Genomic DNA, 16,681 nt, shown 5'->3' with positions numbered 1-16,681 from the left:
CTTGTTTCATCCTTGCACAGCTTTAGATGTTCTTGTTCAGTCTTGTCTGACTCTTGGCAATCCCATTTGGGATTTTCTTGACAAAGATACTGAAATAGTTAGACATTTCCTTCCCCAGCTCATTTTCCAAATGAAGAAACTGAGGCAAATGGTTAAATGACTTGCCCAGGGCCACATGACTAGTAAAGCCCTGTCTGAGGTCAGATTTGAACTCAGAAAGATGAATCTTCCTGAATCCAAGCTTGGCACTCTATCCATCTACCTAGCTGCTCCTGTCCACTCTTATCCTGGTGATACTCTCTTCTTTTCTGCTTTCTCTCTTAAGCCTGTCTGTTATTTCAGTTAGTGGAAAGACAGTTCCTTTTTTATTGTCCTATCTATGTCCCTGACCTCAATCTGGGAACAGGCAAATAAGTCTCCATTTAGCAAGACTAGAGGGGCAGATTGGCACTGCCCATTTTTGTCATATATTTCTGTATGAAAATTGATATTCTCCCTACGTCTCTGTCAAAGTCTGAGGCCTTTTTTAGCTCTTTATATTAGAACCACTTTTTTTTTCTTCCCTACTTGCTGCCTGCTAACAGCCTAACAGATCTAGCTCCTCCTTCAGCCTAAAGGACAGTCCCTGAATAGTTGCTGGCTCTCTCAATAGATACAGCAGCAGACGGCTCTGTTGGGCCAAAAAGGAGGAAGGTAGCAAATAATAGGAAGGTCACTGGGGAGAGCACACACATTCTCAGGTACAGGAGAGGTCCATGCTATGTCAAATATAAGAAAGTCGCAAGAGGAAGCCCTGGAACATAACCTTTGACAATTCGTTTTGTTTAAGGTTTTTGATCTCTCAAATCTTTCACACACATGACGATGTCAGACTTTCTAAAGATCACTTCAACTCATGGAAAATTGGAGTGAGAAGCAATAGCTAAAGCAGTGTTTTTATTTACAGGTGGGCAAACTGAATACCCAAGAGGAGGGATTTGCCCACAGTTATTAGCAGAATCACATCTCTTAAGACATTCATTCGATTAGATTGATTATACTGTAATTATTTCTCCACCCTAATCAACTTTTCATATAATTTCTCACAACCCATGCCAGCCAAAGACATTATTGTGAAGAAACTGAAATTTGTCTTTGCTAACCTTGCATGTTCCTTCCTTGACACTTCTCTTCATTTCTTTCCACACTTGCAACCCTCACATCAACTTATCCAAGGCCTGCTTCACTAGCCAGTCCTCATACATTAAAATAATTCCTTTTTTTTCTTCAGGGCAATGAGGGTTAAGTTACTTTCCCAGGGTTACACAGCTAGTAAGTGTCAAGTGTCTGAGGTCTGATTTGAACTCAGGTCCTCCTGACTCCAGGGCCAGTGCTTTATCCACTGCGCCACCTAGCTGCCCCCTCATTCCTCTTTTCTATCCAAATTTCCATTCTCACAAAGTTGGTACTCTCTCATAGTCCTGGTAGAAAGAGGAGGGAGAGAGAGAAACAGAGAGAGAGAGAGAGAGAGAGAGAGAGAGAGAGAGAGAGAGAGAGAGAGAGGTATATATGCATGTGTATATGTGTGCATATACATATATGTATATGTATACATATAGGTATGTCTATGGACAGCTTAATGGAGCAATGATAGACTGTCAGGAATGAAGTCAGGAAGACTTATCTTCCTGGGTTCAAATCTGGCCTCAGACACTATTTGTGCGACCCTGGCCAAGTCACTTAACCCTGTTTGCCTTAGTTTCCTCATCTGTAAAATGAGCTAGAGAAGGAAATGGAAACCACTCCAGTATCTTTGCCAAGAAAAGTACAAATGGGGTCACAAAGAGTCAGACACAACTAAAATGACTTAACAACAAAAAAGATATTATATATGTATATTCATACACGCTTAGAATGCAATAGTTGATATCATACCTCATTCAAAAGTAAGAAATGATGGACTTTTTTTATCATAATGGTGAGTAGTGTTTGGGGAGATGTTTTTGAACAGAAGTTCTTTTCCAGCACCCCTAACATCATCCTATAAAATTACCAGTCTCCTTGTTAGATGGGTCTTAATTAATGTGAAATATTGTTGGCAAAAGGAATTATTTCCAAAATACAGGTGGGCCAGAAGTCACAAAGGAGTTTTAATATTTAATAACTCCTTCATTTTTTGTTTTTAATTTAAAATAACATAGCATCATACCATTATATATAGGAATAAATTTATATTACATTTGAAATCTCACAAATGGTGAAAAAATAAAAGATTTTCAAAAAAGTTATTAAAACATCATGGCTTTTGGTCTACCCTGTACCATATAACAACAAATTATAGTAGAGATGTTAATTTTGCAGATATTTATATCTAAATAACATATTATTTTCATATTTTTTTAAAGAAAGAATGAAACTCCCTGATGTTTTGCTGAATCATATGGCTACAAAATATCCAGTTGCCTTATTCATATACTAGAAGAGATTTAGAAATTAAAGCACAATAATAATCCTGATCTATAAATACAGAGCGGCTAGCTAGATATACTGGATAATGCCTAGGATGAAGTTATATAATATTAATGATATAAGTTATGATTATTATTATTATTGTACAAATCCCTTACAAATAAATGAGGTTTTATAATTTATAAAATATTTTCACATATATTATCTCATTTGTTATAAAATAACTCTGTGAGATAGGCTTGGAAGTTATTAGCATCCCTGTTTCACAGGTAAAGAAAAAAAAAGTTCAGAGGTTGAGATTTCTCCAGGATTACATAGGAAGCAAGGCCATAACTGTAATAAGGTAAATGGGCTTTGCTTCTGGGTGAGTGATTTAGAGAGTGCTGAGTTTAAGACAGCATCTGCAGTCACTAGAGTGCCAGGCCTGGAATAAGGAAGACTCATCTTTCTGAGTTCAAATCTGGCCTCAAACACTTACTAGTTTCCCTGGGCAAGTCACTTACCCCTGTTTGCTTCAGTGTGCTCATCTGTAAAATGATCTGGAGAATGAAATAGCAAACCCTTACTAGTATCTTTGCCAAAAAAAAACCCCAAATGAGGTCACGAAGTGTTGGGCACAGCTGAAATGACTGAACAACAACATTGCTTTATGCCATATTCTGACTATTTGTTCCAACTCACCAGACTGCAGGAAAAAATCCAACAATGGAAATCTTGACACAATCATTTTATAAAAATACCCCCCCACCACCACCACCACCTCACTGCCATGTAAAAGCACCATCTCAATAGCATAGTAGCAATCAAATTACTCAGAATTTCACTATGAATAGAAGTCTGGTTTCTAGTTGTTCCATAACAGAGACTCTCTCTTGGCTCTGATACAGATGTGTTACAAATGAATCTTTTAAGAACCATGTCAACCAGTTTTCAATGTCTTACATCTTATAACACAAATTAGATTTTGTTAGGAACACTGGAGCATTTATTTTCTCTTTTCTCCATGGTAATAAACACAAATTTTTCTATTTCAGCCAGAATGTTTTGGCTTTACTCGGGTGGTTAAAGGTAAAAAGAAGGGAGTTGTGTTAAGGACTACAAGTGAAAGGCAAAGAGATGATAACAATGTTGTCCAATAATGTGCAAACAATCCTTTTCTCTCCTCTGTCCCTCTTTTCTATCTCTCTGTCTCTGTCTCTCTAGCAATTCCACAGTTCACTGCATTACTGTGACAAGGAACAGAGTTTACACCTTCTTGACACTACAAATCACACTGGGCCACAGTGGGGAAGTGGTAGTTGCATCTGTTAGTAAATTTTCTCAAAAGTAATAACTTTAATAACAACAACAAAGGTGATAACTTAAGCAGCATATTGGTGGATCCTCAAATAATCTTATGACTGTGTCTATGAAAACAATCTGATCAAAAGAGGTCTTGTCTACACAGCTCTGTTGGATGACTTGATAGGACTGATTGTATTATTTTGTTCAGGGAGTTGTCTACTCTCTACTTCCATCCCCCCCACCCGCCCCACCTGAATTGATGTTCTTTTTTTATTGTTTTAAATTAAATGTTTTCCCGAAAATATAACATTGAAAATCAATATGCCCTCATATTTATTTAACAACCATTTACATTTAAAAGAATTTCAGTGAATAAAATTATATATATATATATTCATATGTATATTACTACCCATCAATCCAAATTACCTCCCCCCCCCAAATTGAAGCACTTCCTTATAACAAATTTATATAATCTGAATATATATCAACACATTGGCCATGATCAAATTAATTCAACAAGTGTTTAGTAAGTCTCTACTTTGTGCTCAATTGTGTTCAACCACCCTTTATAAAGTCCCCAGGCATGTAGCAGGCACTATGCCTAGCTCTGGGAATAAAATGGCAAAAAATCAAATAGTATCTCTGCTCAAGGGCATAAATCCTAAGACTTAGCTTATTTGAGTGAGGAGTAAAAGGAATTTACTATGCTCATGTATACATATAAGGATATGCATAATACATTAAAGACAAATACAAGATGATTTCATTGGGGGAGGAGAAACTAAACATCATCTCTGGTCTCCTGGCTCTTGGAACAATACTTTTTACCCTATACCATGCTAGAACCTCTCCATGACTTCAGCTATTTGATTCCTCTGTGGTTTTGTTTGTTTGGGACTATGAAAGCATTTAAAGGCATCCCCAAAATCAGTATGCATCTATTAAGAACATAAAATTTTCCAGACACTGTCTTCAGCATAACAGAATATCCCATGTCCTGAAGGAATTCACAATCTAACAAGAAAGATATGTGCATATATATAACTCCACATGGAACTTATATAAAAATGAATTTGGGGAGGGATAAAGGTTATTTGGGGAGGGATAAAACTCAGAGACTAGCAATGGATCATCATGTGTACTGAGCAGCAAACAGTTAAACATGAAAGGTTGACAAGATGAGCAACCATCTGAAAAGTCAAGAAGCCCCCAGAGAAAGACACAGGTATCATACAAACTGCTGTGTGCTACTCCAAACTGGGAACTCAGAGAATTGAGTTCTTATCTCAGCTCTCCCGTTTACTAGGTATGTGATTTGAGGCATGTGACTTCATCTTTTGGAGACATTAACTTCCCCATATTTGGATTCCCTGAGCTTTACATTTTCTTCCATCCTTAAAAGTATATGAATCTCTAGCAGAATCAAATTTTAACTCATAAAGAATCAAAATGTCCATTTGAAAAAAATTACAGGCTCTTAAGGGAGAAAAAAAAATGTGCTACCTAAACAAAAATCAGAAATGAACTTGGGATTATAGGCTACCAGGGATGGGGGCAGTGCGGTATGGGGATGGGTGGTGGGGAGGATTTCTTTCTAATACAAATCCTTGGCTATGCCAATCAAGTGCTATGATTTCAAGGAATAGATATGACCATACCTTCCTTAAGTGAACTGTACGGTTCATTGACATAAAATCACATTGACATAAAAGAAGGGAACAAGCTATATGCAAACCCTGTCATTCTGCCATCCCAGATCAATCTTTAGCACCATACCTGAAATATATTAAGCCCTTATTAAATGCTTGTTGATTTGCCTTGATGGATTTAGATTGATCCAAGAAGTGAAGATTCATGAATTCCAGGCACATGGATGATTTTAGCCCACTAGCAACTACTGAGTAATCAAAAGGTATTGGAGATGGGAGATTTGGTAGGTTTTACACTAGGGTTGTTAAAGTAATTCAGATGCTCTTATCTCAGAATAGCATGCTCCAGCAACCTTTTAATATTCCAATCAAGAGTTGGGTAGATAAGCCTAGATTAAGATTTGGGGAAATCCTTTGGGATCAGCAGCTCAATTTATAGATGTTCACCATTCCCTCTAACTCTATCTCTGTCTTTGTGTCTCTAATCTTTCTTCTTCCTCTGTGTAAAAGTACTGACCCAACTGTCTTGTACCAACAGGTGATGTATATTACTTCTTTCATCCTGAAGGAAGTAAATGATAGCATCAAACTTCTAGTTCTTATGATTATTTCATTCACTATGATGCTTATAAAACTTGTCAGGCTAACATGATTTCTCAGACAACTTGACAACAGAGTGACATGTTCTGTATTTACCTAGCTGTGGCTTCACACACATTTTTAAAATACATGATAGTAATTGTCCTGAAAGGAGGTAAGTATGATATAATGAAGAGGGCATCGATTTTGATATTAGGAGCACTGGGTTCAAATCCCAGTTCTAAGGAAACTGAAGTACAGAGAAAGTTTAGTAACTTATTTAAGACCACACCTTTGTTTGGATGTCAGTTTAAAGATATAATCTCAGTCTTTCATTTTTAAATACATTGAATTTCCTTTTTTTTAAAAAATGTTTAATCTTTTATTGGTGATTGGAGGGAAGAAAACATTACACCACATCCCAGGTAAACCCATCCAGGGGCTCAGTGGCTCAACGGGTCGGGTACCAGCTTGTAATGGGTTCCACAGTGAGGGCGACATTGTGTCTTGGCTTTGTGCAGCCAGAATCAGATGACTGCACTGTTGTCCTCTTGTCAGTGATGGAAGGGACCAGGTTTGGCTCCTCCTTAGTCCCTGGAGCTGCCTTTGGGGCTAACATATTGTAGGGATCCAAATCATTGTTGCAGCCATCATAATCTCTCTCTCCAAACGAGTAGCCTGCTCTTCATCAGAAGGGATGCATCCTTTGCTCACCATGGAGCGTGCAGCAGCCCAAGCCAGGCCACAGGCCCTCAAGGCCTGGACGGCCAGCACCCTGGCATCCCACAGTAACCTTGAAGCCATCACGACTGAGGCAGCTCCGAGTGGTTGTTGCAGCGAGGCTTCCAGATTCCATTGATTTTCCTAAGGAAAACTGAGGCACAGAGAGGTCTAATATGTTGTTCAAGGTTACACAGCTAATAAGTAAAATTGGAACAGCAACACTTCAACGTATCAGAATGAAGATCTAGTGAAATAATCTATATAAAAGTACTTGATAAGCTCCAAACTACTATATATTAATAAAAAAAGAACATTTCATATTTCACTTTAAAGTTTGCAAAGTATTTTACTTGCATTGACCCTTTTGAGTTTTATAATAACCCAGTGAGGCAGGTACTACTATATCCATTTTAAAGATCAAGAAACTAGAGAGCAGAGAGTTAGGTGAGTTACCTATGATCACAATCCTAGTATTAGAGGTGAGATTTGAACCCAGTCCCTCTGCCCTTAAATCTAACAATCCATCTACTCTATTATAATACTTCAGTATGAATACAGATAGGTTGTGAGGTATACTTGCAGTCTTCTTATTCCTTAATTTTCTTATGTACCATTTCCAAAAATACCATACCTAAGGCTGGCTCTAGTAACCATCAACATTACTAGTGGATTGCACAAGAAAAAAAATTACCTACATGAACTGTTTGATATTGTACATTCAGAATAACCTACGGGCCAATGATCTGCACATTCAAACTGTGGTTTACATTATAAACATAACTTGATGTCATGCCTTACTTCCAGGATGTGAGATTGTGTCATTGTACATACTTCCTCCACAATTGCAGATTGTTCCCCATTGTCTAAGGCCTACCTTTCTATTCTTATCCAATCCAATATACATTCACAAAGCAACGGGTGGGCCAGGCACTATGGTTTGTATACAATTAAAAAAAAAGAGTCTCTGTCCTTAACCACTTTGCAATCTAGAGGAAAAGACAATATACAAAAAGCAGCAGGTAAGTAGGGACATAAGAGGTTATCTTCTGTGAATTTAAAGCCAGGAAAGGCAACAAATACAGAGTAATTTTAAAGTTCAGTTTTTGCCTTCTTTGAAGGAAGGCATTGGGAACTCTGTCCTGCACCCCTCAAAAGGGAGAGGAGGCTAAGACATGATCTATTGTTCGCCACTGATATGTATATTGTGTCAAAAGAGAGAGCAAGGGGAAGCTAGGTGGCACGGTGGATAGAGCACTGGCCCTGGAGTCAGGAGGACCTGAGTTCAAATTGGGCCTTACATACTTGACACTTACTAGCTGTGTGACCCTGGGCAAGTCACTTAACCCCAATTGCCTCACCCCCCCCCAAAAAAAAGAGAGAGAAAGCAAACTAGCATGAGAAAAAAACAACACATATGTTAGTGTCTCCTTGCCATTTTAAAAAATAGAGACAGAAAGATATAGAGACAAAGAGACAGAGAGTGAGAGAAAAAAAGACTATCATTCAAGAGATAATTTAGTAAGCATTTCACTTAAAAATTCTATACTCAAATTGGAATGTATTAATGTTATTTTTGTGAATGACTTTTTTTGAGCAAATTGATTTCTCTGTGGTTTTACATCTTATTTGCTTCATAATTCAGGACCATTAGTGTTAGTAATGCCAATAAATAATGGATTTTGAATTTAGGGAAAATCTTTCCAAAATGTGTGACTTCTATTTTTTCTCTAAATGTTGTATGGAAATTAATGAATGAAGACATCAAACAGCTGACCCTTGTTTGGACTCTTAGTTTTTCTCTCCTAAAGGCAATTATCTGACAAAAGAGAGAAAAACATACTTCTGATGGTAATGATAACTACAAAAGAATAATATTGCTTTATCTTTAGTGATTGCAGAACTTAGTGAATAAACATTTACACTTGAAATCCTCATAAATGAACCTAAGTGTAGCTCTTTATAAAATCTTTGTGTATGAGTGTGTGTGTGTGTGTGTGTGTGTGTGCACGTGCATGCACATGTGGGGACACATAGCATGGGAGAAGTTAATACACACAGGGCTTTTCAACTGGTTTTATGGGTATGCCAATTTAGGCAAAGTTGGTGACATTATAAACTGGTATTCCAGACCTTTAGAGTATTAAAAACTGATGACAAGGGGCAGCTAGATGGCGCAGTGGATAGAGCACTGGCCCTGGAGTCAGGAGTACCTGAGTTCAAATCCGGCCTCAGACACTTAACACTTACTAGCTGTGTGACCCTAGGCAAGTCACTTAATCCCAATTGCCTCACTAAAAAAACAAAACAAAAACAAAACAAAACAAAAAAAAACTGATGACAAAACAGACCTTGTTCCCTTGATCTATGGATGGCTTTGGTATAACAAAAGATATTGTGTTTGTGTGTATGGACATATACGCATATCTGTGTTTGTATATGTGCATATAAGCACAAGTATGTGTACACACATAAAATAACCACACATGTTATATAAAATGTACAACATAACATAACCTCACGTGTTATATAAAATGCACGTATGCACACATGTTTGTATGTATGCATATATATGTGTGTATATATATATATATTCAGGTATTTCAAGAAAGGCTAGATACAAATATTTTAATGTACATATACATATATATGGAATTACATTAAAATATTTGTATCTAGCCATTCTTGATATACCTGAGTAGGACAGAATATGCCCAATCCTCCCAAAGAAAACCTTTCCTAGGCTACTTCAACACACACACACACACACACACACACACACACACACACACACACACACACAGAGTCCACTGAGGGAAAACTGCATTTATTCTTGCTTCTATTGTTGTACTTCCTTGAGTGAAATCCATATCAATGAAGTGAGTCACAGCAGTGCCCTAACCTAAACCTATTTATCACCATAATGCAGATCACACATGCTTCCTAGTTACTAAATAGTGAACACATGATAATGATCTAAGAACATTTGCAGATTTTCCTTTAGGCACAAAGGCCAAACCTGTACAAAACTAAAAGCTGCTGTTTCTTTCTTTCTTTTTTTTCAAACAGGTGTAGAGTAAAGACAGTGGCTTTAAATACTACCCCTGGGGAGGGGTCCCCTCTTATTCAGGTCAGGAAAGGAGTATTGGTTCATTTGTATGTTTGTTTTCTTTTGCTGTGAAGGCGGCTGATCCAAGTTGTTCCATGAAATTTATTTTGTGACATTCAGCTGAGGTTTGCCACAAATGCTGCTGATGCTAATACATTTAAATAATGCGTGTATCAACAACCTGTGAGGGAGATACTCAGGTCGTGTTGTCCCTTTTTTCCAGACAAGGGAGTGAGATGCCCAGAGGAAGCTAGGGAATGAGTGGCAGAGATGAGCTTTGAGTATGTCTCCTATCTCCTCATCCTTGTCTATTTCCGTTTCTCTACCACTGGTGTGCTGTCTCTCAATTGAACCCCAAGGAACAGCTGCAGAACAAGACTTTTCTTACCATCAAAATGCAGGGAGGTTTCAACTACTAAAGAAAATGCCTCATCAATACAGGATATCTCCTCTAACCGTGGCCTTCCATTTGTCGTGCACACATTTGGCATATATGGTAGAATATAAGCTCCTTGAGAGTAGGGATGAATTCATATTGTTCTTTATTTCCTTGGGACCTTTTTTAATGTTGGTTGGTGATTGAAAGATTGATCATTGCAGTGACACCTGTTGCCTTTATCCATATGTGACCTGGTTGAAAATGTCAATGTCTATGTGGACATTGGCATCTTGCTTGTTAATATCATAATGGCTCTTCAAAGACCTAAAATTGCTTCATGAAATGGGGGGAGAGAGGGCAGCACAGCATGGCATTTATGTGTAAGTGACTTGCCTAAGGTCACACAGCTAGTAAGTGTCAAGTGTCTGAAGTCGGATTTTAACTCAGGTCCTCCTAACTCCAGGGCTGGTGCTCTATCCACTGTGCCACCTAGCTGCCCCCCATTTGTGTGTATTTTTGATAAAGCCCACTGTTAAATGTAACAGCTGAGACACAGGAGAAATTTAATCTGGTTTAAAATTTTAATGGAATCTATTTTCTTTGATTACCATGTAAGACCTATAGAGAATGATGCCATAAAACCATATCTATGATAATTTGTATGAGACTTTGAAATGACAGACACCACTTAGGTTGACTTAATCTGAAATGGATCCAAATTAGTGCCAATATATTTTTCAAGGAAAGATTCCTATTCTACATGTATTGATGAGACATAACCACATAATAATGTGATAATATATTCTGACAATTTAGGCTGTCTCTTAGGTGATTGCTAATCAGTTGCTGCCCAGACAGATGCCACAAAGTAGGACAAAAATGAAGAATGCTCAAATCTGAGACGAGGGTGAACATTTCAGGAGAGATCCAGGGAACCCCAAAGTATAGTGATTTGAGATAATAATGTGGTGAAGCTGAGAACTTATTGAACACAAATACACCATATTCTGAAAAGTTAGCAAATTTGCTTTAAAAAATAGCACATGTGTATACTTAGGCATGCAAAAGCCTACTTCTAATATTTCTGAAAGATAAATCTTCTGTACCTCTCACCTCCCCTTTTCTCTCACATCCTCAACATTATAAACATTATAAAATGTCAGATGAATTTCTACCTGTCAACTGGAAGAGCCTTTAGGCTTGTAGTAAATTCCAAGAACCCAAACTAAGCATTGGGTAGAAGTTGAAAAATGGTAGATTTAAGATTGATATAAAGAAAAATAATTTTAGTGATGAGGACTATTTGGGAGTGGAACAAGTTGCTTAATAAAGATGCGAGTTCCCCTTCATTAGAAGCATTCAAGTTGTGCATGGCTCAGTGGCCACTTTTCAGGTAAGTAGAAGAAAGGATTTTATTACAGGCAGTATTGGTCTGAATGATTGCTGAGGTCCCCTTCAATTTAGGAATCTTGCCTTTTGGGGAATGATGGGAGTACTTTACCTTTGTAAATGGAGATGTGGCTCTGGGTGATTTTTTTTCTATTTTGCTTTTCTCTTTTAGGCCCTGCTGCAAAAAAGAAGTACGTCAGTTATAATAACCTGGTAATCTAACCTTTCCCATCCGAAGTAAGGGAGGAGGTTGGAGATCTTCAGTTATTAAGTCACCCAACCTGGCACAGGACTCTTCCTGTCCTGCCGCATACCATCATCGGAGGAGTTCAACGGCCAGGCAGTTACTGGAGACCAATGTTAGAGGATCCAAGTATCCTAAACAGCTGCTTCTGAAATATCCTTAATTTATCTTGGCTTAATAAGTCACTGGCATCAGCACTGCCATCCGGCTGTGATCTTGGGCCTTCTCAATGACTAGGAGGTATGGAACTCAAGTCCCAGGCTCCTTATGGGTGAACTGCATAGAGCAGCAGTGACTTTCCAGGGGCAAATCTGTCTTTCTATGTATGTATTTCCAGACTGCAAGGTTTTGAAACTTTCTGTACAGTTTGTGAGGATTTTTTGCATATCACCATCTAATGTTGTATCCAAGTTCACTGTTTGTTTTGAATGCCCAGCTCTCTTAGAGCCCCTACTCTCTCAGATGACAGATCATTTGGAAACAAACAAACAAAATCTCGGCAGACAAAAACTATATCTGTACATTACTGTATAATTATTATTATTGTACCACAGCAGATCATATATGTTATTTTTTTTAAGAAAAAAAGAGATATTTAAAGACCAAAAACTGTGCTGAGAAAGTATGCCCCACCTATGTATCCTCAGTGTGATAGGCTGCAAGGATGGGAAAAAAAAAAAAAGGGATTGGCGGACTTGAATAGAGGTCTTGATATTTGGAATGCATGCCAGTAATGTATCTTACAATACATGTTCAAAATTTATGTTTGATATTTGTATTTGTGTTTGATTTTGTTACTTTAATTAGGGTATATGAATATTTTGCAATAATTTTAATAATTAAGGTATTTGGAAGAAAGACTATGGCTTTTTCATGTCTTGAGGTTTTGTTGATGCCCCTCTATGACTGACCAGTGTGATAAGAACTTTAAAAAAAAGCATGTATGTTTTTTACTGTTTGTAAGAAGTAATTTCGTTAATCTTGCTGCTTATGTGCCAATTTAGTGGATCAACCCGTGCCGCGAAACTCTCCCCTTTCCATTCTCTTTCAAATCTGTGATATTGTCCAAGAATGTATCAATAAATGACTTTGGTTAACTTTTTTATTCACTGCAATAAATATTTTCAGTTCTTTCTCTCTCCCCCTTAGAGTACATTTCATGAAGGATCTCAAGAAAGGAATCTGGGCAGAAATAAGGTCAAACTTCTTGAAGCTCTTTAAAGACATGAAATCTAGCAGCAAAAGATCCCTTATCTGGAGATCAGACTTCTGACACCTTCTAAGATCTAGATCTTTTGAACATGGAATGAGTGAGGACCCCTGAGATGGGCAAATCATGGTCACAATGCTTATGTAAGTGTTGTGCTAAACTCCCAGGAACATACTCAGAAAATCACACTTGAAATGAGGCAGCTCCTTAAAGCCAGAGACCCTACCAATCAAAAAGGACATTCGATAGAGAGAGGAAACACAACAAAAGAGTATGAAAGCTCAGTGAAAAGATAAACATCCTTTCATACCTCAGTAGTGGGCAGAGGTTTCACTATATAATCATGAGTATTCTAATCACTCAGTCAACAGGTGTTTTTAAATGACTACTAAGCCATACAGGAGAAATAGCATTATAATAGGTAAGTAATTGAAGATAGAGGCAAAGTGAAAATAAATCAGTTTGGGGGGTTAGACTAGCAACTGAGAAGATCAAGAAAGGTCCAAAGTAGGAAATAGCAATTGACCTGAATTTTAAAGGAAGCTAGGCTTCCTATGAAGGGCAGCTAGGTGGCAGTGAATAGAGTGCCAAGCTTGAATAGAGTTCAAATCTAACCTCAGACACTGTACTAGCTGTGTGACCCTGGACAAGTCACTTTACCCTGTTTGCCTCAGTTTCCTCATCTATAAAATGAGCTGGATAAGGAAATGCCAAACCACTGCAGTATCTTTGCCAAGAAAACCCCAAAAAGGGTCATGCAGAGTCAGACAAAACTGGAAAATGACTGAACAACAATAGGGTTCCTAAGAAGGAGGTAACTGGCATGAGGTACAGCCTATACAAAGGAAGAGATGAGAGATGGAATGTTATGTAGCAGAAACACCAAGTAGGTCATTTTGAGTGGAACATGGTGTGAATGATAGGAAAGACTATAACATAAGTAGCACATACTAGACTCTAGCATAGGCCGAAGTTAAATGTCTTATAATCCCAAATTCCCTAGATAACAGCACTCATCACTATATCCAACTTGTATTTGGAGAAACAGCAAACTCATTTTAATATTGATTGGCTTTAATCTAACTAAACTGAGATAACAACTTATGTCCATGCTCCATGCCCCCTACCCAAAACGAAAAAAACAAAACACTATACAAGGTTATTTGTATACATTTGTTTAGGGTAGAATTGGCTCCCACTTATCTATTCTTCTGAATTTCTCCTTATCATGGCAAATGGAGACTCAGCTACATTTGTAAATCTTAGTTAAGGGATCATTAGCCATACAATGACACAGGAGCTGAATGGTCAAGTTGTCCCATCATAATAATGTGATTCATTACTTTCACAGTAAAATCACTTTTTTCCCCAATTAGTAGGGCTTGAAAATCTAAACTAAACTAAATAAATAAAGGGAACAAGAAGAATAGAGAGATGTTTTGTTTGATTGGGGACAGAATTTAAGCTAATTGTTGCCTCCTTTGATGAGGTAATGACAAAGAAATGTCTGGAAAACAAAGGAAAACAAACCAAACAGACCTGTTAGAATAGGATAAGAACCTCTAAGCACAAAGACAGCTTTTATTTCTGAAAGAGGATTAAAGTTACAGAGCCCCTTGGGATCCAGAAGATGGTGGTAACTGTACATGGGACTGAAGAGCAGGAGGGGAGAGTTAGTAGGAAGCAAGACTGAACTGAGACCATTGTCTTTGGTCATAAATAAGAAAAGTTAACTGGATGAACCTGTAAGTTTAAACATGTTGAAAAGAATATGACACCAATAAGTATTAACCATTGCATGACTTGAGATTTCACAAAAGAAATCAAACCTTAAGGGGAACTGAAAAGGAGAACGAAGAGAGAATAAATGAGGCCATTGCATTTGTGAATTAAAGGAGGTGAGTTGGTTAATGAAGGGGAAAAGTTTTAGGATCTCTCACCATTGAAGATTTCTAGGTCAAAAGGCATATGCTAATGTTACACATGGCAAAAAAAAAAATGCTGATATTTACATGTCCGGGGGCCAGTTTAGGTAGACAAAAGGTAGTTGCAGAAGGTACTTCACAGTATATGACATTTTTATGCCTATCTATAGTCCATTTGATTGTGAGCTCCTCAAAGATAGGTAATATCTTTTATCTTTTTTGGTATTCTCAAGGTGTATAGATAGGGCAAATAATAGGTACTTAATAAATGTTGACTAATCTACTGAGTAAGGGTGGGATGGGTACATTGATCTTCTCCCTTGATGAGTGAATAAGAATGACCAAATGCTTACTTCACTGTGTCCAATTTTATATGCACCCTTGGGGGGCTGGGGCACAACTATGGGAGTGGGGGAAAGGGGACTGATAGAGATAACACAACCCATTTGATTTCTTAGCTTAGCAAGCTAGGGAATGTATTCAAGTCACAATTAAAATCCAACATTCCATGATTGCCCACTCAGTATTAGGCACTGTGTGTGCTTTTATATTCAGCCTTAGACTCCACCCAAGTAGTCTGTTCATTTCTGTGTGACACATTTTAGATAGGACTTTGATAAATTAGAGATAAACAAGATAGGCATGAGGAGTTTTGAGTTTAGACTGTAAGGAAATAATCTGAACCCCCCCACCCCCCTCAGCCCTGTGGTATTAAGCCTGAAGAAGAAAAGACCTGGAAGGAATATAGCAGCCATCTTCAAGTATCTGACAAGAATTGTTAGACTTGTTCTACTTAGCCCAAGAGGGCAGAACTAGGAACCACGAGTGGAAGTGTCACAGAGGAAACTTAATCTTAAGATAGGGGGAAACCTACTAATGACTAAGGATATCTAACATTGAATGGATCTGTCTTAAGGGAGAATGGGATCCACACTGGTGGTCTTCAACAAGGGCTGGATGACTGACTCCTTGGAAGTCATGATGTCAAGGATTGTTTGTCAGATGTGGTTTTTGAATTGATGGCCTATGAGTTTCCCTTGTTGAATATTAAAATATAGCTTTTGTATCTGCCAGTCTCCTACAAACAAATCAGAGAGATAAATCTCTCCTACAAAATTAATAAACAGATCAGAGAGATTATAATATCTCATAATATCTCCTACAATTTGTTCCCATACATGTCCTCCTACAAATATAACCAGATCAGAGAACATGGTTAAGAACCAGATCAGAGAATTTAATATCTCCTACAAAACAAACCATATCAGAGACAGACAGAAAAAGCACAATAGCGATTTAATATTTTGTCCCAAGAAGAAATATATAACACATCATCATCATACGTGGAGACTCCCCTCCTAAGAAAAGAGACCAGAGCTAACCTTCTTTCTAAGGGTTTTTGAGGATTCTTGGCAAACAGGTTACAAAGTAACTTCATTGCCATGATACAGATCAACCCATTACAAATGTAAATCATTTAAACAATACAAATCAGTTTAACAGTTCAACTTAAAGCAGATGCTAAACTGGAGGGGTATTATCAGAGAAAAGGAGGTCTCTCTTCTGGGGGAAGAAGATAGTGAATGGCAATTTCAATAGGGTATTTGAGTTTGTTTATTGTCTTAGGGAAAGTAAATAGAGCTTGCCTGGTTTCACTTTGAAGTCTGAGCAAAGGGCATCTTGCTCCTATTAATCCAGGGTCTCATAAAATCCATTTGGATAGTAAGGTACCTCCATCAAAT

General features: G+C 37.7%; 1 protein-coding gene and 1 pseudogene across 2 annotated transcripts in view; one reads left to right on the top strand and one right to left on the bottom strand.

Annotated features, from left to right (window-relative positions):
• Positions 1-12,890, top strand: part of GRM7 (glutamate metabotropic receptor 7) — a 995,782-nt gene extending 982,892 nt beyond the window's left edge. For both annotated transcript variants that reach the window (XM_043978848.1, XM_043978847.1), the window contains one exon: positions 11,733-12,890. In XM_043978848.1, the coding sequence (XP_043834783.1) occupies positions 11,733-11,782 (50 nt within the window). In that variant the 3' untranslated portion in view covers positions 11,783-12,890. The remainder of the gene's footprint in view (positions 1-11,732) is intronic.
• LOC122736545 lies at positions 6,407-6,767 on the bottom strand (annotated as a pseudogene).
• Positions 12,891-16,681: the final 3,791 nt, after the last annotated feature.

The sequence above is a fragment of the Dromiciops gliroides genome, chromosome 1 (genome assembly GCF_019393635.1).
Source record: "Dromiciops gliroides isolate mDroGli1 chromosome 1, mDroGli1.pri, whole genome shotgun sequence".
NCBI classification, from domain to species: domain Eukaryota; kingdom Metazoa; phylum Chordata; class Mammalia; order Microbiotheria; family Microbiotheriidae; genus Dromiciops; species Dromiciops gliroides.
Note: the sequence above shows the minus strand (reverse complement) of the source record. Positions and strands in the feature narration are given on the sequence as shown.